The 27790-nt window shown below is 39.3% G+C and overlaps 1 protein-coding gene across 3 annotated transcripts in view; it reads left to right on the forward strand.

Moving 5' to 3' along the window:
• Nucleotides 1-27520, forward strand: part of npy2rl (neuropeptide Y receptor Y2, like) — an 86693-nt gene extending 59173 nt beyond the window's left edge. For all 3 annotated transcript variants that reach the window (XM_004572302.4, XM_076880036.1, XM_004572303.4), the window contains exons 4-6: nucleotides 12865-13030; nucleotides 18618-18771; nucleotides 19423-27520. In XM_004572302.4, coding sequence (XP_004572359.1) covers nucleotides 12865-13030; nucleotides 18618-18771; nucleotides 19423-20007 — 905 coding nt within the window. In that variant the 3' untranslated portion in view covers nucleotides 20008-27520. The remainder of the gene's footprint in view (nucleotides 1-12864; nucleotides 13031-18617; nucleotides 18772-19422) is intronic.
• The last annotated feature ends 270 nt before the right edge of the window (nucleotides 27521-27790 follow it).

A 27790-nucleotide genomic window follows, 5' to 3' on the forward strand; every position in this document is an offset into this window, starting at 1 on the left:
ATATCCATTCATATCAGGATGATTCACAACAATTTTATGCCCATAACTCTCTCACATGTTGTCTTTGGAGAAATCATTGGCAAATCTGTTCAGTTGTGTCGAGGCATGTAATAGAAAGGGATGAGATTGTGACAAGTGATGCTAAGTCAAAAGCAGTTTAATCTATTTTAGGACTATACCGGATTTTCCTTGGTCCCAAAAACCTGAGAACCCCTTGGCCTAGTTCAGTAACATCTCGCTATCGTGCAGTTATGAGTGTGGAACTTCCTTACACCCGTCTAATGCTGACAAAATAAGGTGGTAAATAGTTAATTGCAGTTTTATTATTTATAATAAATGATAAACAACTTTACATGCAGTCACAGCTCATTGTAGAACTGCTGTACATTTAAGCTAAAATCCTTTAAATTCACAACCACTTCACTGTTTTTAAATGAAGCATATGACTATTTTATAAAGCAGCAAGATGAAGACAGAAACAACCGCGTGTTGTATTGTTAAAATCTCTTTAACCGTGACTCGATGACCTACATGCCTTCTGGTTTAAGCTTTTTGAGGCGCTGCAATCAGCTTTGTGAGGTCCCTGGCATCCCCTCTCCATCTGTCACAAAGTACAAAATGAGCTAATGAAGAAAAAGAAAAAAATAATTAGATCAAACGCCATTTGCTTACTCGTGTGTGTGTGCCTAACTCTACGTGTGTTCGTGTGCAGAAGCATCTTTATATAGCCCCGAGACTCGCTTGTTCTGAGAGGAGTAGAGAAAATTGGATGCAAAAATAAAATCCACCATTGGCCATCATTAATAAATGCTCACACATACTTACTGTTCATGTCCTGGAAAAACACTATTAACTTATTTTTGCCTTTTGCAAGTTTTGCAAATTAAATCCTCAGTTAAATCTCAGTGTAATGTTTTTCATTACTACTTCCTTGCACTCCTTCTCCTTTACTCCTTCACAATGCACTGTGGTCACTGCACATCTAGCAAGGCTTACATATAATATCAGTGGCATATATATGTTGGCTCAGTTTTATTAATTTAGATCCAGTTCACAATAAGGTGTTTTATATTGTAGGATAAATGCCATACAGTACTAGACTGAACATCACAGTAGTCAGATAATCCCTTATGATTAGCACTGGGTAAAAGCTGAAAGGCTACCTCAAAGCTTACCTGGTTCGACATAACATGGATATATGTGTAGGATATTGGCAGTGATTTGATAAACGCGGGTTGTAGCGGATATTCTATCAATATTATATATTTGCATGCTCTAGTTTGCTGAGGCTGTCCCAAGCCAGCTAAGAGACATTTTCCCAGACCCTGGGGTCTGGCCAGGCTCTCCTTCTGGTAAGAGATGCATAAAACACCTCTCCAAGGAAGGGTCCCGAGGTTGTATCCTGATCTAATGCCCAAACTACCTCTGCTTGCTCCTTTCAGTGTAGAGGAGTAGCAGCTCTACTCTGAGCTAGTCACTGTAGTCACTAGGGATGGGTATCATTTAGGTTTTATCCGATACCAGTACCAAACCGGTACTTTTGAAACGGTGCCGGTGCTTAAACGGTGCTCGAACCGGTGCTCGAACCGGTGCTTAAAGAATCAAGAACACAAACTTTGTCCAAAAACCTCTCATGTTTAGCTGGGGTTTTTTTTGTAAAAAGATAACAATGTTAGCCTTTTCTGAAGCTATGGGGCATATATGGTATCACTCTTGGCTGGAAGCAGTGCTTAAACAATGGAAAAAAAAAACCCACCAACTTTGTCCAAAAACCTCTCATGTTTAGTTGTTTTCCACTTTTTCTTTGGTCATTTTAGCCTTTTTGGCCAGGGTGAAGGGAGTATCTGCCATCAAACAAGAAGACAGCTGCATGTAACTACGATGGTGTTTGCTAGTTCACCTTACATTTGTTAATGTAATAACGTGGTTAGCCTACTCAACGGAAATTACACACGAACAACATTAAGCTACTCACGCAGAGAAGAACGGTGGCTGCTGCCATCATCATCCGTCATCATTTCTGCTACACTGGCAGGGCTAGGGGCCAGGACTCTCCTCTTCGGGTTTTTGGGGGATGTTGCTAACTCCGGGTCCGATAACAGGCACCACACCTGCAGTAGATGTGCACGGTGTGAGGTCTCGCAGCAAGCTATCAAATACGGTGCATTTCTCGGCTTTTAAAAAAAACGCCATGCGTTGCCAGGTGTTTCATCGGATTTGAGGTGTTACCTCCTTTGACAGTATCACCTTAAAGCACTTGTTGCAGGCTGCTGAGTTTGCATCTTTTGCTGTGAAGTACAGCCAGACTTTGACCGCTTTGCTTTGGGCATTTTTAATCTGTAGCTCTGCTCTAAAAGAACGTACGTACCTGGGCCCGCCTACTACGCTTGCAAAGGTAAAATGATTGGCTGGAATCCAAAGTGTATGACATCTCAGGAAAAAAAAGCACTGAAATAAAGCACCGAAATGTGCGCTGCTTTTCAGTCTGGTTACTACTGTTTATGTCAGAACCAGTGCCATAATGGCACCGGATACCGGTACCCATCCCTAGTAGTTACTACAGAGGCAGCTCATTTCTACTACATGTATCTGAGCTCTTAGCCATAGGTGAGGGGGTACTGCAGATAGACTAGTAACATGACAGTACTCTTAGCTCTCTCTCACCACAATAGACCCGTATTGCATGCTACAGATGGTTCACCAGTCTCCCTTGAGCTGATGTAATAACTTTAGAGATAAATTGCTCATATAGTGTAAAATGCATATGGTGAGCTTTTGTTTTCTTTTGTGGCATGCTGAGACTGAGAGCAGTATATTCTGCTCTGATCCAGGCAAATAGTCCAGAGTTTCAGGGATGCGTGTACTACAGTGAACGCATAAAGACGTTACATAAAACTGAGACATGACACAAGCAGATATGACAGTCTGCATAAACAGTCATGCTCAGTTTATCTCTCAGTACCCCATCCGTCTGGCAGGACACAAGCACAGCTTTCATGCCTTTGAAATCTTTTCTGGCATCTTCACCGTTTGCTTATAACATCTGAAGAAGTTAGATGCTTGTGTTTTCCAGCTGAACACACCTTCACTGATGGAGAGGAGAAGTGATAGATGTCAGTTTCTTTCTTTTTCAGCACATTATATCATAATGAATGAAATTGAGTATGAGAAATGATAATCTGAATGAAAGTGCTGCTGAGAGTCTTTCATGGTGCCAGAGGCTGCTTTTTGTAAAAACGCTCTAAAACTGTGCACCCAAACTGAGCAACCTTGGACTCAGTAGATAAAATTTTGAAAATATAGTATAGCATGTTAAAATATAGCATGTTGCTGTCTCCGGCAGGTCAGGGTGAGATTTGAAAGCAAAAAAGTAATGAAACAGTCACAGTAGTCCTAAACAGCCTTTCCATTTTAGCCTTTTCACTGGGTAACATTTTAAAAACTGAGCTGTTAATTAGAATTGGGCCTGCTCATGAGGAGAGGTTTAAAGGTTACAAACACTGCTGCAGTGTCTTAGAAAAGACCTGCGGCTGAAAATGAAAAGCATTTGAGACCAAGCATTTACTTGGATGATCTGATATCGTCGTGTTGGTGTTGTTCCCACATCATCATGAAAATGTTGTTCCAGGTTCAACATTGCAAGTGACCAATCACATTCTTGTGACGTTATTCTTTTGCGCGCCAAGCCATTCGTGCATTTATGAAATTCCAATGTTGCAAGGACAATATCAGTTCTGCTTAGCGTTTATTAAAGGGTTAGGGTTAGGGTCAGGGTCCGTTGATCGGCGGACAGAGTACAGGTTTTTGTTTTACGGCGGTTTTTCCCAAAGTCGCAAAAGTATGACGTCACACATTCTGATTGGTCACTTGCAATGTTGAACCTGGAAGAACATTTTCATGATGATGTGGGAACAACACCAACATGACGATATCAGATCGTTCCATTTACTTTCATTTAGTCATGAGAGAAGTATTTTACCGAGAGAGAAAATGGAAGAGGAAAAAATTATGAGGGCCAACATTTAAAAGAAAGTTGAAACAAAGCACAGAAAAGAGAAGCTGAACTAAAAGTGACTGATGGTAAAATGTACTGACTTTAAATAAAACATAAACTGTTGCACTGCTTTATTATAAAATAGAATTTTAATAAGTAAGGTTACTATTATACAGGACATCGAAATACATTAAAAAATGTTTTTCCATAGTGTATAACAATGGAGAGTAAATATATTATGGGATAGGAACTACTTTTTCCACCTATCATAGTGATAGACGTAATACGGCCGTATAAATGCGTTACAGCTCACTCAGTTGATGACAGTAAGCGGAGTCTCATGTGGTTTTAGTTCAGCTCCAGAAACAGACGGTTTGTGACACATGGGGCAAGGCCACAAACCTTGTCAAACATAAACAAAAGCAAATGATATAAATTATTAAATCATAGTAATTTAAATGATAAATTATGTATCTCTGCTGTGGCATAACCAACCATTACTTAAATCTATGGTACTTCCCCAGTAAAATCTACAAATTCACTGGTTGGCTATAGTTGGTTATTATCTCTGGGAGCTACTTTGACCATGAGCCAATGGAATCTAAATTCCTGTCATTTTCATGGTCATCTCTTGTTGACGGGGGCTAGAACTGGAACAAAGAACCAATCTTGGATGTAAAACTACAACTGTTAGAGACACCACTATATAAACCATCCATCCATTCACTTCCGCTTATCCTTTTCAGGGTCGCGGGGGGCGCTGGAGCCAGCTGTCATAGGGCGATAGGCGGGGTACAGCCTGGACAGGTTGCCAGTCTGTCGCAGGGCCAACACACAGGGACAGACAACCATTCGCACTCACATTCATTCACACATTGTGGCAATTTGGATTATCCAATTAACCTATCCCCACAAGCTGCATGTCTTTGGGCAGTGGGAGGAAGCCGGAGTACCCGGAGGGAACCCACGCAAACACGGGGAGAACATGCAAACTCCACACAGAAAGACCCCGGCCTGATGGTGGAATTGAACTCAGGACCTTCTTGCTGTGCGGCAACAGTGCTAACAACCGTGCCACCGTGCTGCCTCACTATATAAACCATTAAACTTTTTTTTTTTTTTTTTTTGCATTTTACTTATTTTGAAACTGCAGTTCTTATCAAAACATGGACAACCATAATGGCCAGTGCTCTTATAGAATATGGCTTTAGATTAAGAGCAACTTTAGATTAATGCACCGACTTGAATTCTTGAATCCATGAACCTTTACTGAAAGGATCTGAGGCTTTAAGAGGATTGTAGGGTAAAAACCATGGTATTAGAGTAATGGCAGAAAGGGTTCCTAAATTCTGACCTATGATGCTTGCTGGTTTCCTATAATAATGGTTGAATTTGTGGCATCATTTTAAACCTTCTTTGGTATTGGTCAATGTTTTAGTCAGATAACTTATAATCTACTTTTTATCAGTTCTTTTTTTGTTAGATTGTTTTCTAATCTTCACTAATGCTTATTGAACCCCCTGACATTTGGTTCTGTTGAGGATTAATGTTATTCCTCCTCCAAGCTGAAGATCAGGTGGTGTTATGTAATAAACAAATATATGCATATGAATCTGCAGGCAGGGGACAAGTTTGTTGGTACTGAACGCTTGCTGTTTTCTGTTTGTTTCTTGAGGTTAAATGATCAATCACATTTGACCAGTTTGGTTCCATGGAAATAGATGGTCCATGTAGAGGCAAAAGGGGGAAGATATCCTTAAATTCACTGGTTATTAAAATCTTGGTCCAGATATTGGCTGCATCACAAGACACTAAGTCAACAGACAGTCCAGTGGTTTCGCAAAGTGGGAGATTTGTCTTTCAAGAAATTTACACAAAAATTAGCCCACCAAATTTTATTAGCTTGCCAGAGAGGTGGAACCTCTGCAAAGAACAGACCGACTAAAATGTGGATGAGGGTTCAGTCCACTCTTTAAACTGCAAAACAGAACATTACCACTGATGGAAGATGTGGTCTTTAAGTGCTTCTCTGTTACAGTGCACTCAGAAGCATGTTTTCACATCAGGATTTGTCATGATTTATAGTCGCTTAGAGATCTATTCTATGATGTTCAGCTTCATATTTTTCTACTTGGACTCTACATTTCCTTTGCCCAATTCACAGTTCAAAATAGTCCTTATTCACTTATACACTGCAGTGGTGCAGCCCCTAAATTTGTCCTTTGACTGTAACAAGATGCTGTCTGTCTGTCAAGGAATGTATGGAGAAATTAATAGTTATGTCGTCCTGTTGCAATTTAATTAGATTTAAAGGTTTTGCTAGAGGCATATTATTCAAAAACGAACCAGAGAAGTTTGCTTATACAAATGTAGGGTGCGCTGGAACATTTAATGGGCACATTCCTTTCATATTTGAGCCTCTTTCAGTTTGTCGACATCTGAAAAAGCCCCCTTTGAATTAAAAGACAGGGCTGCTGTGAAAGAAAAATCAAACGCAGAAGGAAACAGAGAGCGAGCGATGTGACCGATGTACTGTGAAATGTGCAGGAAGGTAGAAAGATAGCAGCTAGAAAGTTGTCGGTTCAATTCCCCTGCATGAAAACAGGAGCAGTCAGGCAGTGTGTGATAAACAAAGCAAGCACTGCACTTCCTCGCCCACAGGCTCATCTGCTGCCTCTCGTTCATTAATTCTCTCAGGCTCTCTGCTGAGAGTTTTGTCTGGTTGTCTTGATGGGAGCAGTGGCTGTTGTCTCATTATTGGACATTGGATGACTTTGAGCGGACTAACTAGCTTCTGAAGTGCGATTGTTACCCCGACACATCAGAACAGAAAAGTACAAACTGTGTCTGATTTTGGTGCAGCTACGCCTCCAGCATTAACACAATGAGGAAAACATTTACTGACCCTTCCAGCTAATATGAATGACATTTGAATTTTCATCTACTATTACTTTAGTTCTTTAGCTGTGATGGAGCAGACAAGTTTTGTGGCTGGCACAAAGAGATGATCTAGTGTGGCTGCCTCATTCATATACTTTAATATGCTTAATCACCAGGCCGCTCTCATTCCAGGGCATTGAAAAAGTAGTTTTGACATCCCAACTCGATCAGTTTGTCCATTTTCTAATCCACTTATGCAATTCAGGGTCACAAGGGTTTGGCACATATCGAAAGATGTCACTGGGTGGCAAGCATTTGACACCCTAAAAGGATGCTAGTCTAAATATATGCTGGTTGTACTTAATTGGCCATACGTGTAAAACCTACCTGAGTATTCCTTCATACTGAAAACTAACCAAGTAATTCTTAGTACCTAAAACTGGGCTGTCTTTAGTACCTGAACCCAACCAAGTAGCTCTTATTGCCTAAAAATAACTATTTATTGAGTAGTTCTTACTGCTTAAACCAAATGAACAAGTTAAAGTAAAAGCAAATGCAAATTAAACAAATCAGTTACTGCAATAAAAAATAAAACAAAGCACAAAACAGGACATAAACTAAGGTCTTATCACCCTTTCATCTTTGTAACGTGCCGATTGTAGGTACACAAATAAACAATTTCATTCTATTTTCCAAGGTTATTATGAATATTGATGGTATTCTGTCTTCCTTGTATGACTGCTCCTTTTCATTTAAAATTCTCTTAAAATTATTTGAAGTCTTACTTATTTCATGTAGCTGATTCATGTTTCACTGTGTGTCTGGCTGTCTTTTTTCTTTCTGTCTCCCTTCATTCCTTTCTGTCTTTGCCCTGAAGCATCACAGGAAGCAGCAGGCCAAAATTTACAAAACCGAAGGAAAGCATTGGGCAAACATCAGAATCAGCTCAACCCCAAATGGCTTTTTTGTCCTAACATAATCTGGCACAATGCCCTTATCACAAATTTAATCATCAAAAACTGACATGGTTCAGAGATTTGCAGAATAGCCTTGGCCTCCTTCCGGGGACAGTCCCTGTGGGGGCTTCATGTACCAGAAAAAACAGTCACATCTAATTAGATGTCGAATACAGGGTTCGATTGAAACAGCTGCAGCTGTTGTTTATGCTATCTCTAACACCGGTAGAGAATCAGTCAGGAGAGCAGGTGGTCCAGTCGGAACAAGAATAACAGTGCAGAGTCGATTATCTGTTAGTCCTTCAGGTGAGGAATTAAAAAACATACAGACTTTTGCAGAATTTAGCCTTTAGTCAGATGGAAGCATTCAGTCAGGATTTGATTGTTTGGATTGCAGCAGGATTTATTGAATTCAAAGAAACCTTATTTCTGGAGGGGATCACAAACCTTTTGGAGTCTGATTTACTCTAGTGTAATGCACATTGGCAGCAGTACTGCAGTATCAAACACAAGCACCAACCCATGGCTGTAACATAAAAGCCAATGTGGATGTGCTGAAAGCTGCACTTTCTCAAATGTTAACTTGAGACAAGCTGAAAAAATGAGTTAATCCCCATAGGCTCCCATTTTTAAATGTCCAGCTTTATTGCAGAAATAAGCAAATTTACAGCTAGGTACAAAAAGTAATTACTGTAGCTAATTTCCTCCTTCATAAAAACTCTCTATATTTTTTCTGGATACTGGAGTTATGGGGAAATCTGATTTGATTGAGCAATATCCTGATGCAGGTGTCTGTATCTGCTAGCTGTCTATTAGGCTTCACCTTTGGGTGGCTGTAGCTCAGGTTGTAGAGCAGGTCAACTACAAATCGGAAGGTTGGTGGTTCTGCTGGAGTCTGCATGCCAAATATCCTTGGGCAAGATACTATCTCCAAGTTGCTCTCTAGTGTATCCATTGGAGTATGAATGTGTGTGGATGTTAGATGGAGTACTTACATAGGAGTGTAGAAAATAGTGCTTGTGTTAATGGGTGCATGAGGCAAGTTGTGAAAAGTGCCTTGAGTGCTCAGAGTAGAAAAGCGCTATATAAGAACCAATCCATTTACAATTTACCTAAACTGGACCTATGGACCATATTTGTGTTGTTTTCGCTATGTGTCTTTCCATTGCACACATATAGTTTTTGGATGTAATTTGCCAGCATCACCATCTGGTCAAAGTGTGGTAAGTAATATGTAGACGTGTAGTCAAGACCGCCTAAACCAAGACCAAGACAATACCAAGACCAGAGGGTATCGAGACCAAGACAAAGTCGAGACAAGACAAAAACGTCTTTAAACTGCTGCCAAATGCCGCTTCGTTTACTGGTGTCAGGCATATGTATGTGTTTTGGTTTTGCACAGCCCTCCTCACCGCTGTCTACTGTCTACCTCACTTACTGAGAGGACAGAAGCACGCTCCACTCTAGCTGAGCCACTGTGTGAGAGCTGAGCAGCGAAAGGAAATTAAGTGAGAAGGGGTTATTTTACACATGGATTAGTAAAGTAATCTTTCAGTTTTTTGCTTTTTTTTAATTCTTTGCATGGTTTCATTTGTATTGCCATTAAAATTGAGGCATGTGCAGAACATCAGTGTCTGATAGACATGAATCTACAGATGTTGACTGCCCCTCGGCACCAGCTGCTGCCCCCGCTGATGCTCACACATAGAGAACTGAATCTGATTGTACTGATCATGTGTACAATCTGTCCGTCTGCAGCTCTCCGGGCAGATGGCGTCTCTCCATGTCTGATGTTTCAGGTACAGCGGCTCAGATGCTCACAAGTCGCTTTGTCTCTGCGTGTATCCTCACATGACTCAACGAATCCTGAGAAGCTCAGTGCTCCCACGGCCTTCTCTGCTCTCATTGATGACATGTAAAAATTCAATTATAAAGGAACATTGAGGATAAAGGAGGAAAAAGACGATTATATGGTTATATAACAACAGTAGGCAAGAAAAACACAAGATCGGACAGGAATTAGCAGCAGAGTTTTTACTGCGGTTGCCATTTTTCCTTTAATTAGTCTGAAAAAACTTGAACGTTGTTTAATAGATATGACCTGCTTTTGGTGCCATCAGTGCAGTAAAAATGTGGTAGATTCGAACCGTAAAGAGAGACCCAGAGGGAGAAATAAGAGGCAAAGATCTATCAGGTAAAACACATGAAAATGTTTTTAAAAATAACCTTTAGCATCAAATTAAAACACACAGGCATCATACATATATCATACTTCTACAGTTTAATTAGCTGCAGAATAAATATTCACAAACCTGTTTAGAAACCAAAGGAAATAATCAAACCAGTTTTTGGAGACTTTATTGTTGACAAAATCGGGAGAGATGTCAGGGTATGTTTGGAGCATAGGACCTCTACACATGGGGTTTGGACAAGCAGAGTAAATATAGGGACCGATTTTCCATATTTGCAGGTGAATTTACCAGGAGAAACTCTTTTCAAAGATTTTCATTTTGACATTTGAATCCACACACCAGCACTGATATGGAGTCACAGGCAGGGAGCAGGTGTCAGAAAGTTGCTGAGCTGAAAAGAGACTACAGCTACAGCACAATATGATTTTTTTGAGTCAAAACTCAAAGTGATGGAGGTGTAAAGTAAACTACACAATCAAAGTTCCTTAATTTTTTCTTTTTCTTTCTTTCTTTCTTGACACTTTGGACCCAGTTATGTAGTCGTTCCACCTGCTAGTCATTTTTAAGCTTGTGGAGCCATTTGTCTGAGTTGGTTGTAGTCTGAAGTCAATATTTTGGCTAAATGTTACATCAAGAGGGCTTTATGTGTAACAAACTGGATGTTATGAGAGTCATACATTTACAATTAAAACAAAGCATCTTAAGCAACAGTTGGGCTCACATCAACCGTAACACTGAAAAATTGTGGCATCTTTAATGGAATGAGCCGATTGTGTTTGAGTGAAAAAAGAAAAAAGAAAGCTGATCTCAGTGTTACAAAAGTATTGTGTATAGTCAGGATCACAAATAAAACTACTGCATTAAACAACAACCCTTCCATTTTTTTTCTGTATTTGGGATAATGACTACATTTTGAGAACTTGGACAAGAACAGGACAGATGAAACACTTGGAAAAAGCTGAAGCCATAAACCAACGTGAAAGCCAACATATCCCAGGTGTTCATGTGGGGTTTATGATGATGATGTTGTTGTTGTTGTTGTTGTTGTTGTTGTTGTTGTTGTTGTTGTTGTTGTTGTTTTGTAAAACAGTAAATTTAAAAAATCTTTTGAAAACAATAATAATTAATATGCATTTTTTGTTTCCTAGTAAATTGCTAATGAGAAGAAAGCAGGCATGAAATGCAAAACCTTGGCCTGAACCTTTTTCGAAGTGTGGTAGGTCAAAGACTGCACACTTTCGGAGCGGGAGTCGCAATTCGATTCGATTCCTGCCTGGGGCATCTGTCTCCAGTAAGGGTCCTAAAGGCTAGATCCCCCATGCTAAGCAAGCCTACCGCAAACATGAGCGAGAGAGATAAATATGAAGCCTTGATCAACAAGGTCCGGGCCAGGTGTTGAGGAACCAGGTCAACCCGATGAGAAATGGATTACTGGAACAAGAAGGCATCAGTGGGCAAGAGACGAAAACAGGGCGTTGTTGGAATACTACTACGCAAATAACGGAAGGTGTTACATGAATAGGATGAGGGACCTATGGAATCTTCAAGAGCCAACATCCACATTGATGGCGAAACAATTATTAGCTCATTGTTCAAACATTCAGAAGAAGGGACTGCTCTCACAGCTAAAGATTGACAAGGTACAACACACATGCTATGGCAAGGGCGAGTCAGGACAACAACTCATAGAAGAAAACACCTGTAGTGATCGATGTAGCGGTTCCAAATGACAGCAACATCAGGAAGAAGGAACATGAAAAGTTTGAGAAATACCAAGGGCTCAGAGAAGAGCTTGAGAAGATGTAGAGGTTGATGGTAACAGTGGTCCCAGTGTTAGTCAGAGCACTAGGTGCGGTGACTCCCAAGCTAGGTGAGTTGCTCCAGCAGATCCCAGGAACAACATTGGAGGTCTCTGTCCAGAAGAGCGCAGTCCTAGGAACAGCTAAGATACTGCGCAGGACCCTCAAGCTCCCAGGCCTCTGGTAGAGGACCCGAGCTTGAAGGATTGACCATCCGCAGGGGCGAGAGGGGAATTTTCTTTTATATATCATCATGGGTGCATGCTCTAGCTCATGTATTTTTTCCCTTTTCTTTTCATCTATCCTTTGCCCTCTTGTTGCAGGGGAAGTGTGTCTTTTTTAAACAACACAAAAAAACTCAAAAAAAACAAACAGCTGAGACAGTTAAGGCTGGATGCCCGGTTAATTATCTATGATGGTGGAGACGATACAAAAGGAGAGAGTTTAGTGGGTGGTGTAGAATTTCTGCAGCAATTTCAGAGAAAATTAACCTCAGAAATAGAACGAGTTTAATGTGTTTGTGATGAGAAGCAGACAAAAGAAGAAAGCAATGTTCTTCTTCATATACATAAAAACACAAAAATAAAATGGGAAAGATAGTAAGGGACGTAATCATACTATATTTGTGCCTTTATGAGTTAAATGGTAACACTGCATTAAATTTTTAGGGTGAGTAATCGGTGAACAGAAACATTTTTACCTGTATAGCAATGCCCTGCGATAGCGATAATGAAAAAAAAGACTCCATATGCCCAACAGACAATGCTTAATGAAATTCCACAACTTAAGACATTGAATGCTGCTGGATCCGAAAATAGCATTTGGTGCCTTAAGTTGGGAAAAAGCTAAACTATCCAACTTTATCAAGAGTAAATCCAAGGCAGGCAAAATGCACACACTTGCTTAACTTTTGCCTCCAGTGCCTCCTGGCACACAGACAGCAACATAAGTTGCATTTGTATAACTTAGTTTAGTGGAAGTTTTCTGTTATGTATTCATGAGAACTTTTACAGCCAAACATGTTTCTTCTTGTCTATCTCCAGCCGACCTGTTGGTCAACACTCTGTGCCTCCCCTTCACCCTCGTCTACACCCTGCAGGGTGAGTGGAAATTTGGTAGCACACTTTGCTTCCTGCTGCCCTACGCCCAGGGGCTCACCGTGCATGTCTCCACTGTGACGCTCAACGTCATTGCACTGGACCGCCACAGGTGGGTGACACTTCAAGAAAATGTAATCTGTATTCACGATCTTCCTGGTGAGCTACCTGTTTCACCTGCTTCATAACCAGAGACGGGCACATTGGATTCTAATTGTGTTTCTATCACTATTATCTGTGGTTTGGGTATCTGTGGACAATTGATGACAGTGCATAATGTTGGAAACAGGCAAGTCCATCAAACAAAAAGAAGAAGTCAAAGAGAGTTTTTTTTTCTACTTTGTATGGTCTGACGTGACAGTAAACAGATTTTCAATCTATACTTATATGCTTCGTTTGACTTTATGGATACCTACTGTACTGTAGGTATCCATAAAGTCCATAGGTATTCATGGTACTGGTACTGGTTAGTCAGTAGATCCACCTCCACACAAGTAGGTTTGATGGCTCATTTAAGCCATTTCTTTTTTTTTTCATGTGTTAGAATGGCACCGTGTTCCTGTTTTCCCCATTGTCCAGATTACTTACTTATCTTGGAGATCCAGTTTTCTTCAGCTGCTTCACACGTTCAGATGAACTCCAACTCCACCGTCCTGGACTGCAGCTGCGAAGGCGGTCTTTGTTCTCTTGCAGAGTTCATCTTATGTGAACTGGAGGGCCACGCCAACGAGACCCTGAACAATGAGAACTGGTTCATGTAATCCTACGCAGAACTCACCAAGGCTGCAGCACAGAACAAAGAGTTGGAGTTCATCCACAGCTCGGCAAAAGCAGCTCTTCTGTTGCTTAGTTATGTTTGTCAAAAGGTTCTTTTCAATACTTGCAGAGGAGAAATTTGGAAACTTTTGCAAACAAATGTTTTCAAGCACAAAAAGAATTTAAATCCTTATAAAATACTGCAAACAGAAATAAAACCTGTCAAACTTAACAAAGAAGATCAATGTACTTTATGACTAAGTAATAACATTCTTTGCACTTTGCACTTTGGGTTTACTGCCAATTAGAAAATCTTGGGCTGTTGTTTTTAATCACTCTGAACTACATTTCAAATGGTTGAAACAGAGTGCAGTATCATCCCAGTGAATGAAAAGTTATATAACATCCACAGCGAGGTACACCTCATTTGGAGGTAACGTTCAGAAGGGAATGGGGTGGAAATGCGATAACCCCACCAATACTCTATATATACAGATGTATGTAGCTGGAGATTATTATTGCACGTTGACTGTCCCTTATTCTCAGGGAAAGGATACAGCTAGATTACCGTGCTCTGATGGCCATCGTAATCAATTAACTTCACATTTTCACATCTATCCTGTTTTCTACATGACGTTTCTCAGATCTTTTGTGAAAATGCAATCAGTTTGTGCTCCCCTGCAGATTTTCACCTCCTCGCTGTGAGCTGACGTCATATTAATGACAAATCTAAAATCCATTTCCACCTTAATACACCTGGGCCAGAGAAAAGAGGATTACAGTGAAGATTCTCTGACTCTGTCATACCGCCACTGCACCGCTAACGGCACAATTAGACTTTGGCTGCCTGCTGTTTTGGCAGTTGGAGTGTAGGTGTTAAGTGCAGTGATGCAGTGACTTTAGAATGAACAACAGATTATTCATTTTAACCTCTATAAGCCTGCAGACTGGCTTTTAACTCTTTAAAGCCTGAACCATGAAATCATTGTCTGTAAAGGGTTAAGCACTGAAATGTTGCTTGCATGAACTGGTGGATAAACCATTACAGACATCTAAAAACTATAATATAGATTTATTTATTTTTGGTAATGGCCAACACTTGTTAATTAAGAGCAACTGTGGCACCAATCTTGCTATACGTGGTGGTGTATATGTATACACATGTTAGGATGTTCCTGTGGCTGTCATCAGTATCTACAGGCAACAGGCCATTATGCTTATTTTCTCTCCACCACCTGTCCAAAGATTGCAAACAGACGAACGAATCTCTCCTCTGCATGTAAAGCAGATTTTCATTTGCTTATTTGTTTTTTGGGCAGATGGTTCCTGACAAACAAATTTACAAAAGATCACTTTTCAAGATCCAAGCATCTGTGCTCTTTGTTTTTTTTTCTTTTGTTTGTTTTTTTGAGAAAACATCAAGAGAGTCAAATCAACCTCATTTAGTCAGTCTACAGACTTGTTTGATGCACTTTAGTGTCCACTCTTCTGATTTGAATATGATATTGCTTTAAAACTTTGCTCTCCTGCTACAGCCCTACGGTCCTGTTAGCAAAGATTCAAGCTGCAAGAGTAGCTCTCCATGATTTATCAAACACTTGGCCTGGCAGCTCTTAGCAGCTCCTCAGTTCATCTTCTGTACGAAACAAGACTAGTTTGCGTAAAGCCAGGTTACCTGTGATTGGCTGCCCCCTTGTGCGCTTAAGATGACCATATAAGGGAGTACTTGTACATACTCTGACCTCATTATTTCAAACTTTGACTATGAGCCTCCACCCCAGTAACAATATATATACATATGACAGAAAATAGCTACCTTAACCCTTTAAAACCGGTCGGAGCGGGTACGCTCAGTTTTGTGTAACTATTTTTAAATCCCTGTAGATCCGGAACCAGTTAAGATAGCACAATAATTCTTTTGTATATGAAACTGGAGGAGTTGTACTTACATTTTATGTCATCAGCTTGTCCTAAGTCACAGTTTCCTTCCACATATAGCTTTGCAAAAACAGCATAAAAAGCATTTGCAGCAACAAAAACATAATATTCCAGAAACACGCTTTGCCGATTCGATCAGCTGTTCGTAACACTTCCTACTTTGGAATAGACGTCAGCGCGAACTATAGTGTGTCCACCATGACCTGGCCAAAACCGGAAGTGATGTCATTTTTGTGGAAAATGTAGTTGTTGTTTTTTTGTTTTTTTACCTTCGGGACCTTATAAGCCTGCACTGGTGTTGCTTGACTTCATGCTTGTCTGAATAGTTTCTAGGATGCTTAGAACTCAAATTGCCGGAAATAGTTTATTTTGATGCAAATGCTGTTTTTTTTCCCCGCAAATTTGCATTATAATATTTATTTTTGTTTTTCCAGCAGTATATAAAAATTGGTGTATCTCAAAAACAAAACTATGAAGACACTCAAAATACATTTCCTGTTGTTAGAAACTATTTTGTGCAACTTTTTTGTATTTACAGTTTTGCGGGACAAACCTCTTTAATTTCTTTACCTACAAATATATGTAAAAAAAAACAAAAACAAAAACGATTTTTAATTTTTTGTAGTTTATTGCAGTTTGTTGCAATTAATGTAGTTATTATAGACTTAACGCATACATATTATTAAAGTTTGGGCTATAATGGTTGTATTCATGTATACTTGGGAGCAACTTGAAATGCTCCCAAAAATGTCACTGCAGCATGTAAAAATATAAAGATAACTCTGGCAGACTTGGTTCTATGGTAGGTCTTAAAGGGTTAAAGAAAACGTTTCCTCTACATGGTGAATGATGACCAACTAGACCAACTTTATTTAAAGGCTGTATGAATAAGGGTGTTAAATTTGCTGAAAGTACAAATGTGTCTGGCGTCCTTCTTTAGTTAAAACTAACTCACCATGTAAATTAATGTAGTATTGTTCAAAGAGAAATTTCTGAGTTCATGCTCTGTGCTTCAGCAGTATTTAATTAAACTTAATTAAATGTGATGTGCCCACAGAGTTCTTTCTTCTACCCACGCTACATTAAAGCTGTAACTTTAATGTAACTTTCATTATGTTTCATGCTGGATGTGCCAAAGCACAAAGCCCAAACAAAACCTCAGTGTCAGGATGCCTCAGCTGTAAACTTCATCCATAAGGATTTCATGTTACACCCTGTTTTTGTTTTCTCTATCAGCAGGGATTGTAAAAGCTAAAATACGTTTTACCAGAAGTTTTTTATAATTTAATCTGGGCAGCAATAAACAGATGGCTGCCAAAATCACCACAGAGACCCACTAGACTTGTGCTGAGTATGTGAAACCACTGTACTCACTGGAGGCTTGATCAAGAAACTTGAGAGTCAGAGTAATGAGTTTCATTCTTTTATCCTTAAGTTTTTTCTTAAGTGTTAAGAGTTTCTTATTGACTTCCATATTCAGTAGATTAGAAAAGAGCCTCAGTTGTAACCAGGAAAACAAACACATTTGGAAATATGAGTTTTTTGCAATGCGGCTTACATTAATTGGTGAGTGGCCTTCACTACTGGCTTGTTGGGTGTTTTTTATGTTCATGAGTGTTGCTGATTTGACCACAAACGGAAAGATTTGCAGCATTGATTCTGGCTGTAAAGAAGGACTTGATCTTGGCCTACAAAAAAACTGCACAAACAATGCGCCCAGTTTAGGGTTGGTGTTGCATGTTTTAGCTACTTGCTAGATGAGCCTGCTGAGAATTTTTCTTTGTCATCTTTGTTTACGCAGATTGTACATTACAGTCAGCATGACTTCCAAACTCACATATATGCTTACTTTTGTGGGGTTTCATTTTAAGTTTCCTCTAATATCAGCGGTCCCCAACCTCTGTTGTGTCCGACAATTTTCACGGACTTTAAGGTGTCGCGGATAAATACAACAAAATAGAACCGGTACCAAAAAATATATATATCTTTTTAACACACGGGAAAAGACCAAGGGAAACCGAGTTAACGATAAAAACGATCAAAAACATAACGATAAAAACCCTGAAAACTATAAATTTTACACCCGAGCCTCAACTCTCGTGGCCTGGTACCAAACGACTCAAGGACCTGTACCGGTCCATGTCCCGGGGGTTGGGGACCGCTACTCTAAGGTAGTGTCAACCACACAAAAAGTGTTTATTGCTATACGATGACGTTGTTCTATCTGAGCAGTGTCGCTGCATAATTTTCTATCTTGGGTCTTGCACTTTGGCCAGCTTCAAAATGAGACTTTACTGACTAATGGGTGACATTATGGTGAGATTAAATCCATCTTTTATATTTCTAATCAATTTATTGTGGCCTCTTTTCATGGTCATTCAATCCATGAAAGGTTTGTGTAAATGCACTGATTAATTCAGAAATAGGGAAAATCCTGACAAAAGGCCTGAGAGATCCATTTGGCCTTTCAGCTGATCCATCTACTGTTCGTTTATTGTAAGGAAGGGAAAAAGGGAAAGAACAAAGCTGAGGTATGCCAAATTACATTAAAAAAATGACTGAAAATTACTGGCAACAGGTCTCATGGAGTGATGATTCTGAATTTGAAGCTTTTGGTTCAAATCATCATCTTTATAAAACAGAGGAGGTCAGGAGCAGCAGTCAGTGTCTACAGCCATCTGTAAAACACAGTGGAGACTGTCGTTTGGGGCTGCTGTGTTGGGGATATGGTGAGAATTGATCAACTTTTGAATGCAGAAGGTTACTGTCAGATTTTGAAAACTTGTAAAAATAGCTACAAATGTTCCCCCTGAAAAGTAAGATTTTCTGAATAAAGTGTGACAAAACTTCCTGGTAATAACTAATGCAATCTAAAAATCAGGAAACTGATATAATATCAGTGGTTTTCTGTGTCCTGACCTGTTGAGAAAGAAACTATAAAGTGCGCCTCATGTGAACATTTCAAGTTTATATAAATATTTGGTATGCACCAATTTGCATTTCAGGTGTATCGTGTACCACCTGGAGACCAGGATGCGTAAGGACGTGTGTTTTACAGTGATAGCATTGACATGGGTGCTGAGTGCCATCCTGGCTAGCCCTCTTGCCATCTTCAGAGAGTACGGCTCTTTCACACTGGAGCCTGGACATACCATACAGGTATATGCAGTCACACACCTACAACACCATGTTTCTGAATCAAATATTTGTACAGATCGGCCCCCTCACTTCCCTCCTCATTCTTTCCCTTTGATCTTCCTGGTGCTGCTCACATCCCTCACGTTGCCTCCTCTTTTATCTCATCCTTCTTTCCTTCTTTTCTTTCCTTACATCCATTCCTCTCCAAACTCTTGTTTCCCACCTTATTCCTATTGTTCATAATCCCAGCCTCTCCAGTCACTGCAATCAAATGTAAACTCTGTCAAAATTCTGATCTAGTCGCCAAAAGAATCCAATTTTTTAGTAACTTTTCTAAAGCTTTTGATCATATATCACATAATCTTGATTACCTTTGGATTGGAGCAAACATTGACTTGCCATTTTGTATGGACTTCTCATCTATTGGGAATACCCAAAGGGAAAAGAAAAAAAAAAACATTGCGCAGAAAAACTGTAATGGCAAAATGTCACTTCATTTTTAATGTTACATCTTCTAGTTTCTGGAGATTTGCCTTTTTAACCATGTGGCTAAAATTAAATCCAGTGACGTGTGGGATATTAAGAGGCTAACCTAACCATGGTATTTAAAGTGTACCTTCATGTAACACAGACTAAACTCAACCAAACATCCCATTCTGTCCTCTGTCATAGGCGTGTATGGAGAAATGGCCCGGGACAAACACAGATGGCACCATCTACAGCATCTCCATGCTTATCCTGCAGTATTTCCTCCCCCTGTCCATCATCTCCTTTGCCTACGCCCGCATCTGGTCCAAATTGCGTGGTCATGTCAGTCCAGCAGAGAGTGGTGTCAACAGCAGCGTCGCCTCCGAACGCCACCGCCGACGCCGCAAAACCACCAAGATGCTGGTGACCATGGTGGTGGTGTTTGCCGTGAGCTGGCTTCCCTTCCACGCCTTCCAGCTGGCCACCGATATTGACAGCGCGGTGCTGGACATGCGGGACTTCCGCCTGCTCTACACCGTCTTCCACGTGATTGCCATGTGCTCCACCTTTGCAAACCCACTACTTTACGGCTGGATGAACCGCAACTACCGCGCTGCCTTTCTCGCTGTCTTTAAATGTCGCAGTGGCGGCGAGAGGGAAAGGGGTGGCCGACTGGACAGCATTCATCCCGCTGGGGGAGGGGCAGGAGGGGGAGGCAGAAGGGCAAAGAAGATAGTCCTTGAAACGCAGGATGTGGTGTCTACATGCCTCAACGCCACTGATGTGTGAGATGCCGAAGAGGGATGGAGGAGAGGAAGACATGGAAGAGAAAGGAAGGAAAAGAATATTCTTTTGTCTCCCAGAGGACAAAAGATTGCACATGGAGACAGAAGAAAAGAAGACCTAAAGATGTGTGAGAAAATAGAAACGGCACGAGTGAGAGGGAGCCAATGGGGGGGATTAAAGAGCCCAAATATAGAGGAGAAGGCGGGGATGATTGGGGATTAGAAGAGGAAGAATGACAGGAGAAACGATGAGGAGCTGCTGAATGACTCAAAGTCTTCTTAAACAACTGAAACTGCATCTTTCTGAGGACATGACCTTGCTGTGATGGAAAATTCCCACACTGTAAAGACATGCTTTGAGGGTGAAATTGTGTTTGAAGGATCTGTGACACTTAAAAAAAGCGGGCAGGCCTGTATGGAGAACAGATTAAGTAGGCACATTTTTATGGACAAAAAAAAAATTACCAAAAGAAATGGAGTTTAAAATCTAGTCAGCACAGGGCTTTTTCTCCATCTTCAATCCACAGATGAAACATGTAACTCAAATATATAATTCACAGTGGTTTACAAATGTGCTCTCTTACAGAAAGCGTATGAATTTTTAGGCCACTGTTAAATCGATTAAAAGAAAAGCTGGGGGGGATACAATTTGGATGCATGATGCAAGCTTGAGAAATTTCAAACACTGTTATGAAAATGTGCATTTGCTGTGGATTATCTGAAAATAAGCCAGATTGGAGGAATGCAAAACAGAAAACACAGAGGTGGGCAAGAAGTAGATGTGGTCAAATTATTCATATTAGAAGGGAGATGCTTTGTTGCTATTTTTAATTTTTTTTAATTGGCGGAGAATAGAGAGCAAGGGAATCTGAGACAAGGGCCGAAGCTGTAACTGTGATAAAAGGATCAGTAGGAGAAAAAGACAAGAGTTAAATGTGGGATAATGAGGCAACATAAAAAACAAGGTATTTCAAATGAACTGTATCCAATTTAGAAAGAAACATCAGAGAAAGGATCCCTACTTTCAAGCTAACACACGAATGTTTGAATAAAATGAAAACTTGAGTGATTTACTTCCTTTTCTTTGATCACTTTATCACCTTACTGAAGCCATAAATTTATCACATTGCAATTTTTCCAGTTATACAGACACAAAGACCAGGTCGTTATTTTATGCTTCTAATATTAATCTTATTTTATTCATCTTTGCTCAGTCTACCAAGTCTTTTTTATTGAAACTCAATTACAGATGGAAGAAATATCATTAAAATATGATTGGCTACATTAAAGCAAAACTCATTAGGTAGATATGCCATTTTTCAATAACTTTAATGGATGCTTTGAATTCCAAATAACTTCCACAAGTGAATAGTTTATTCATAGACTTTTACATGGATTTAGGGCACTACGTTTGCCCTCCACCATGAATTTCTTTTTTAAAAGAAGCTCATCTTGTCACTTATACTGTTAAAATATGATCTTGATTCCTGAGTTCATAGCGCCACTGAATGTTTTGTGAGAAATCTTGTCAACCCTTCCAAACACAGTCTTACGGCAGTTTGTGAACTAGTCATGACTAGTAGTCTATTAATTCATATTTCTGTGCACAAATCAGCTAACTGAACCCTCCCTGTCTTTCTGTTCTCACAAAGTCCTCATTTGCAGACTGTAGCTATACCTTGCCTATGAAGTCATGCCATCTGGGATGAGTTCCAGTCCACAGACATTAAAAAATATGGAAGCTTCTGGAAATGAAAATTGAAATCATTTACCAAATTTACCCTGTATCTACTTAGATTTTGTAGCTTTGGATTCCAACCAAACAAAACTACCAAACTTCAACCAAATGGTGGCTTAGGCTAAATGTAATGCTGTGTTCACCATAAAGTCACATGAAACCTCACCAAGAGGTACCACATCTGTACATTTAAAAAAGTTTTCAAATTAAATTCAAATTACAAATTTGAAAGCCTTACAGCTGAGATTGCCTCATAGACTCTGGATTAGCCTGATGAAGGACAAACCAGAGCTAAATGATTCAACTTCTCTTTTATATGAAGACAAAACATAAAATGGGCTTTAAGTGAGCAAAGTCATAGACCCTCCTGATATCTTACTTACTGATGTTACAGTAACTTCTTTCTAGCACTCCATTACACTCTAGCTTTTGTTTGTCAGGCCACAATTCACCTTGAGTTTGGTGTTACCACACCACTGGGAATAGGGCTACATCATTCCAAGAGGCAGAGGCTGGCCTACGCAATCCTGCATCAACTCCCTAGATAGACATTATGCCTCTACACTATCAACAAGCACCTGACCTGTCCTTGCGATTCATCATAGAGCCAAAATATCCAGAGCTGTCAGCAGACTGAGTTCACTTTAATTCTAAAGGCTCCAACAACATTAACCTTTGTTCAGGCCTTCCTAAATAGGGTTAAACCCAAGAATTCCCAAATCCTAGGAACAACTAATCCACATCTTTTTACATTGAACATTTCAAGCATTGGTTTTCAGTCTGACTGGAAGTAAACACTTATCTCAGCCATCTGGAAATTGTGGGAAAACGGCGACCCACTGCTTGGTCTGCTGGAGGTGGTCTTTAATATTCCATGCTTAAAATGAGCATCTTGAGAAGACTGTGGTTCCACTGGTGGAATATAAATAAAATTTCACTTAAGTGAACCTAGTAAAGCTGCAATAGATTGCTTTTTCTAAACATCTGTTCAAATAAACACATGGAAAATCATAACACAATTGTCATTGCTGGAGTCAAAATGAGCTAAAAAGAATCGCAGCTGATTAAAACCAAGGGCAGAAGCATACACAATAAAGTCAGAAAATGAATGTACTGCAATGATAATGCCCTTTCATCCAAATGCCAGTGAACTGCTTGCAATGCTTTGTCCCACTCGACTTCCTTTGACCCACCAAACTGCCAATCAAATTGTTTACTGCAGTCGGCCCTGTTTCCCCTCTCTGCTCCTTATGTACTGGGATTCATTCAGGTCACACAGCTAAGTTCCCTAAAACTCAACTGTTGTTGTTCAAAAGTTCCACAGAATCTGGTAACCATCCATCCATTTCTAACATATTCGTCTTCTATCCAGGTAGAAAGTAGCAGGGTGTTTATAATTAAACATGATTAAAATAATATACTTTAACAGTTAAAAATCTTCTCTTCATTCAATCAACGGCTTCAGTGCCTTCCTTCAAAGACCTATGCCATAGGAATAGACAGGAAGTTCCTCCAGCAAGATGAAACAGTTGGGAAGAGCAGGTAGTTAAAAATATCGGGCCTCAATCAGACAGTCCTTTGGATCAGCCCCCCCCCCCCCCCCCCCTTGGGGTCACCAGGAAAAAAATTGTGTTCCCTGATGGGTTGGTGAGTGGATGCTGCCTATCGCTACATGAAACTGGTTGCAAATATCTATTTAGTGTTCCATCAAAAAAACTCATTTGGCATTGGTTCCTAGCAAATTACGATGGTTATCTGTGGTTTGCACTGAAGATGCTAGCTTGTCTGTGTACACTCAGCACTTCCCAAGTAGTAAGGAAATTATGAAAGGCAGGACTTGAAGCACAGTTTCTATGGGAATGTAGACCACACACATTTTCCATAAAGGTTGCACCTTTTGAAACAAGTTAAAACCTTTAAACTTCTTGGTAAGGTTTAGTAATAAACAATCTTCGCAATTAACTTATGGAGTTAAAAACTTTAACTTAGTACGGTTTCAAAAGAACTCCTTAGCGGTTCGTTTATGGTGTGAACGTGATGTGACCCCAATCCAAACCAACTACCAACTACTACCAAGTTTAAGTTAAAAAAAACATCCCGTAACCATGCATGCTTTGTATTCTCAATGGGAAATCAACTACTGGCAATATATATGACAACTTATAATGGCCACCTGTTATATTGACAACATTCAAATCAGGTGGTCTGCTTCTGTTGACCTAATATGGTGGGCTTAGTGTTAGTAAGATATGTCTAAATAATGAATAAGCATAAATAAGCATAATGAGCACATCCCTCATGCTGATCCAGTCTTGCACTATCCCTTTTCTCTTGCCCTTAAGTATCCCACTATGTGCCTTGACAGCTTGTTGTAGAAAAGAATCAATGTGTTTCTGGTCTGGGTTAAGTAACATAAATAAAAGGCTAAACTTACTATTTTTGGAAGGTAGGAATATTTCCCACAAGTAATATCAACATTTCGTATGTGTTTCCACACATAATGTTTGCTCTTAATTTTCTGTTAATTATGAACTAATTAGTTCCTTTGTTCAAATTGTTATTACCAAAGGTTGTTTCTTTAAGTCTAAAATTTAATTGCCTAATTGTAATTCCAACTCTCAGGTTTCCCCTGGCAGGAGTTTCATCAACATACCAATTTGGTGCAGCTGGCTGATTGAAAAACGACCTGCACAAGGTGAATACATATCAGAGATGTGAAAGAAAACGAATCAAAAGTAGACACAATTTCATTCTGTTTCAAAAACTGCAGATAAGCTCCTTTTTTTGGAGGGGGGGCTGAGCCTTGGTGTTCCTGACATCTATGCCTCTTTAAATCCTTCGATTAGAGGATCCTTTCTCTCTGAGCTGCATCACTGCTTCACCCGACCAGCAATCCCACAATCCCTCTGTTCCCTCCCACTGAACTGGTTTCTCTCTGTCCTCGTTTCAGCTCCTCATCTGTCTCTTTTCCTCCTATGAATGCATGCATTAAGCAGCTAGAAATGTACAAAAAGTATATGAAATATGTCAGTGTTCTTTTGATAAGTCTAAGTGCTTAGACACAAAAACAAAAAAATTATGCCTGCAAATTTATGTGTCAAAACTAACAGTTTAGAAATGACAGATTTAATTTTTAAAAAATGACCTCAATTATTTAATTATATTTGTAAACAGTAGCAAGTTTTAACCATAATGTGCTTTATTTAAATGACAGACTTCTGACTTAAAGTCGTTGGGATGAATTTTCATTGCTATTATACTTACGTGGACATATAAAGCGGTTCAGAAGGGTAGGTTGAAGATACATGGTTTGCTCAGACTCCCCAGATCCCCAAATGAGCTATGTGTAAACATCAACATCCACTCTTGTCCACAGAGTGCTACCCCGAAACATCTTTGTTTTGGTGAACTGCTCCCTCATCTCAAAGTCATTGGATGTTTTTCAACGAGGTATTTGGTTGGATGCCTGAAATAAGTTTCAGTTATGTCCATTTAGTTTTGTTTTGTTTTTCAACAACATATGTAAGAACATTGGCCATGCCCTAAAAAAGTGCTAACAATTGGCTAAGTGCAACTACATTTCGTCATAAGATCCAAAGTAATGCTCAATTACAGTTTTCCCAACAAAAGAAATTATCCTCAGAGCAATCCACTGGGAAACTTTATTGGGTAAGCCGGGGTTATGAACAGAGAATTAGCATTTATTATTATCAGAATACTTTTAGGGTTGCACTGATATGTAAGGCAGAGGAAACGCAAAAAGAAGAAAAGCAACCATAAATCACTTTTTACAACTCACTGATTGTATTCCTTTTTGTAATTTTGGTAATTGTAACTTTCAAGTTAACACATTATTCAAATTTTTTAACCAACCTTTACCCCTCCTTTGGAGGCATTTTAAAAGGTTGGGTTTAAACAACACCCTCACAATGTTAAATATATTGAAAAGCTAACTTTTGCCCTTTCTGAGTCTGAGGAACTCCCACTGATTCCAATATATTACTCAGCATGTTGAAAATTTTAAACAAATGGCTAACCACTATATTCCATTATGAAATACGCATCATTTCCTGAAGATTTTACGTGGACTTATGCATCCTCCCAATATAAATCTTCCAATTATAGCTAGACATTTTTTAAATTCCACAAATGTAGCTATATCTCATCCATCTAGCCATCTATCTGTCTTTTGCTTATTCAGTTCAGACCTTAGAATCTTGAAAAATGAAGGCAATTGGACTTCTTTAAGTTGCATTCTTTATTTAAGCTCATAAGATTAGCATTACTTGGATGATCGAGAACCTAAACACACATTTCCAGGTCAGTGTCATGGTCTAGCTTGGGCCTATTCTGATACCATCTGTCTTTATTTGCCAGTGAACAACATTAAAAGATGAACTGAAGAATAATAAAACTTGCCCCTACTTTATTACCCAATGAAATCAGCTGTTTCATTCAGTCCCATTGCTCACATATGTATAAAAGCAAGCACCTAGCCATGCAGTCTGCCTTTAAAAACATTCGTCAGTTGTTCTGAAGGGTTCACTGAACTTGAGCGTGGTAATTTAGCAGGATATCACTGTTGCAACAACTTCATGAAATTTCTTAAAACTCTTAGTTATTCCACAACAGCGTCTGGACCAATAAAGTTACATGTCCACTAAGCCTCTTCTGCTACAGTATTGGACTCCTGATTTATCTTCCTCAAATGACCAACTAAGACCAAACAGAGTATCTTAATAAAGGTAAGCCTGGATGTTATTAACATTGCTAGAAAGATACAAAAGGAGATGGGCCAATTGTTTCCAATTGTTTCCATTTTCTCCAGAGTTCTCAATTCATGAGATGTAAGTCTTTTGACTCATATGAATTCTAAACACTGTCTATTAGTTTTTCAAATGGTCCAAAGTCTCCACAACTGTTTCTATGAAAAAATACAATAAAACCATCAGTGGAAAAAACTGTAGATGTGGCAAATACCATGGTACCATAGCTTAAAAATTCCTTTGAAATTAATCCAAAAATAAGATATGAATAGATTTAACCTGCCAATAGGGAGTTTTCTGTTAGAACATAATGTCTTCAAACAAAATTCACTACGGGAGTCATGGTTTACTTCTTCAATGTGTTTTCGGGTTTTTTGCCAACATTATTGTTCCATTAACTGTTATCTTGGGCAAAAATATTTTTCTTTTGTACTGCTTAAAAAAACAAAATTATATGACTTTTCCCTTTCACTGAGTTTCAAAGGCCAAATTTAAACAAATTAAAAATGAAATACTTTCATAAACCTCTGCTTTAAATGCTTCTGGTGATTAAATGGGCTGTCTTTTCTGTTTGTTTGTTTGCTTGTCTTATAAGAAAAGAGTTGAACAGATATTTAGCTCCTTACAGGTTATATTGTGCCAGTTTGTGACAGAAGGCCACAGATGCTGCTCGACCTTTATCAAATATGAATGTAAACTGCTTTGTAACATGGCTGTAATGTTGTATATTCTATAACTCTGTGTAAATATTGACTGTGTGAACGACTGTAACCAAGCACAAACTGTTGGCCTTTAACAGTGTCCAACAACAGATGTACTATTCTCAAGCACAAACGTGCCTCTGGACTCCTTCTGTGTGTCTGTGTCCTTTTATAACTAAAAACTGGAACTTACATACATCAAAAGTAGAATTTTTTATATCTCCAAGGTTATCTTGCAACCTCCAACAAACGAGCACCAAAAATTGTTCATAAACTGCATTTATTTTCTGAGATAATCCAAGCCCCTTCTTCTTTACATTTCATAAAGGCTCACCAAAGTTAGACAATAGAAGACAATGGAGGAAGAAAAAGAAACATGCCTGGACTAATTAGTTTCAATATCAGCTGCAACAGTCATGGCAGCATCAAAATTTGGCACTAACAATATGAAAGCATGGATCCATCCAGATTTGTATCAACGTGAGTGGTGGTGTAATGGTGTGTGGAATATTTTCTTAGCACACTTTTACTAGTAATTTTGCATTTATCACAGTATATCTGAGTATTGTCCATCCTTTTATG

This window comes from Maylandia zebra, linkage group LG3 (assembly GCF_041146795.1).
Source record: "Maylandia zebra isolate NMK-2024a linkage group LG3, Mzebra_GT3a, whole genome shotgun sequence".
Taxonomy (NCBI): domain Eukaryota; kingdom Metazoa; phylum Chordata; class Actinopteri; order Cichliformes; family Cichlidae; genus Maylandia; species Maylandia zebra.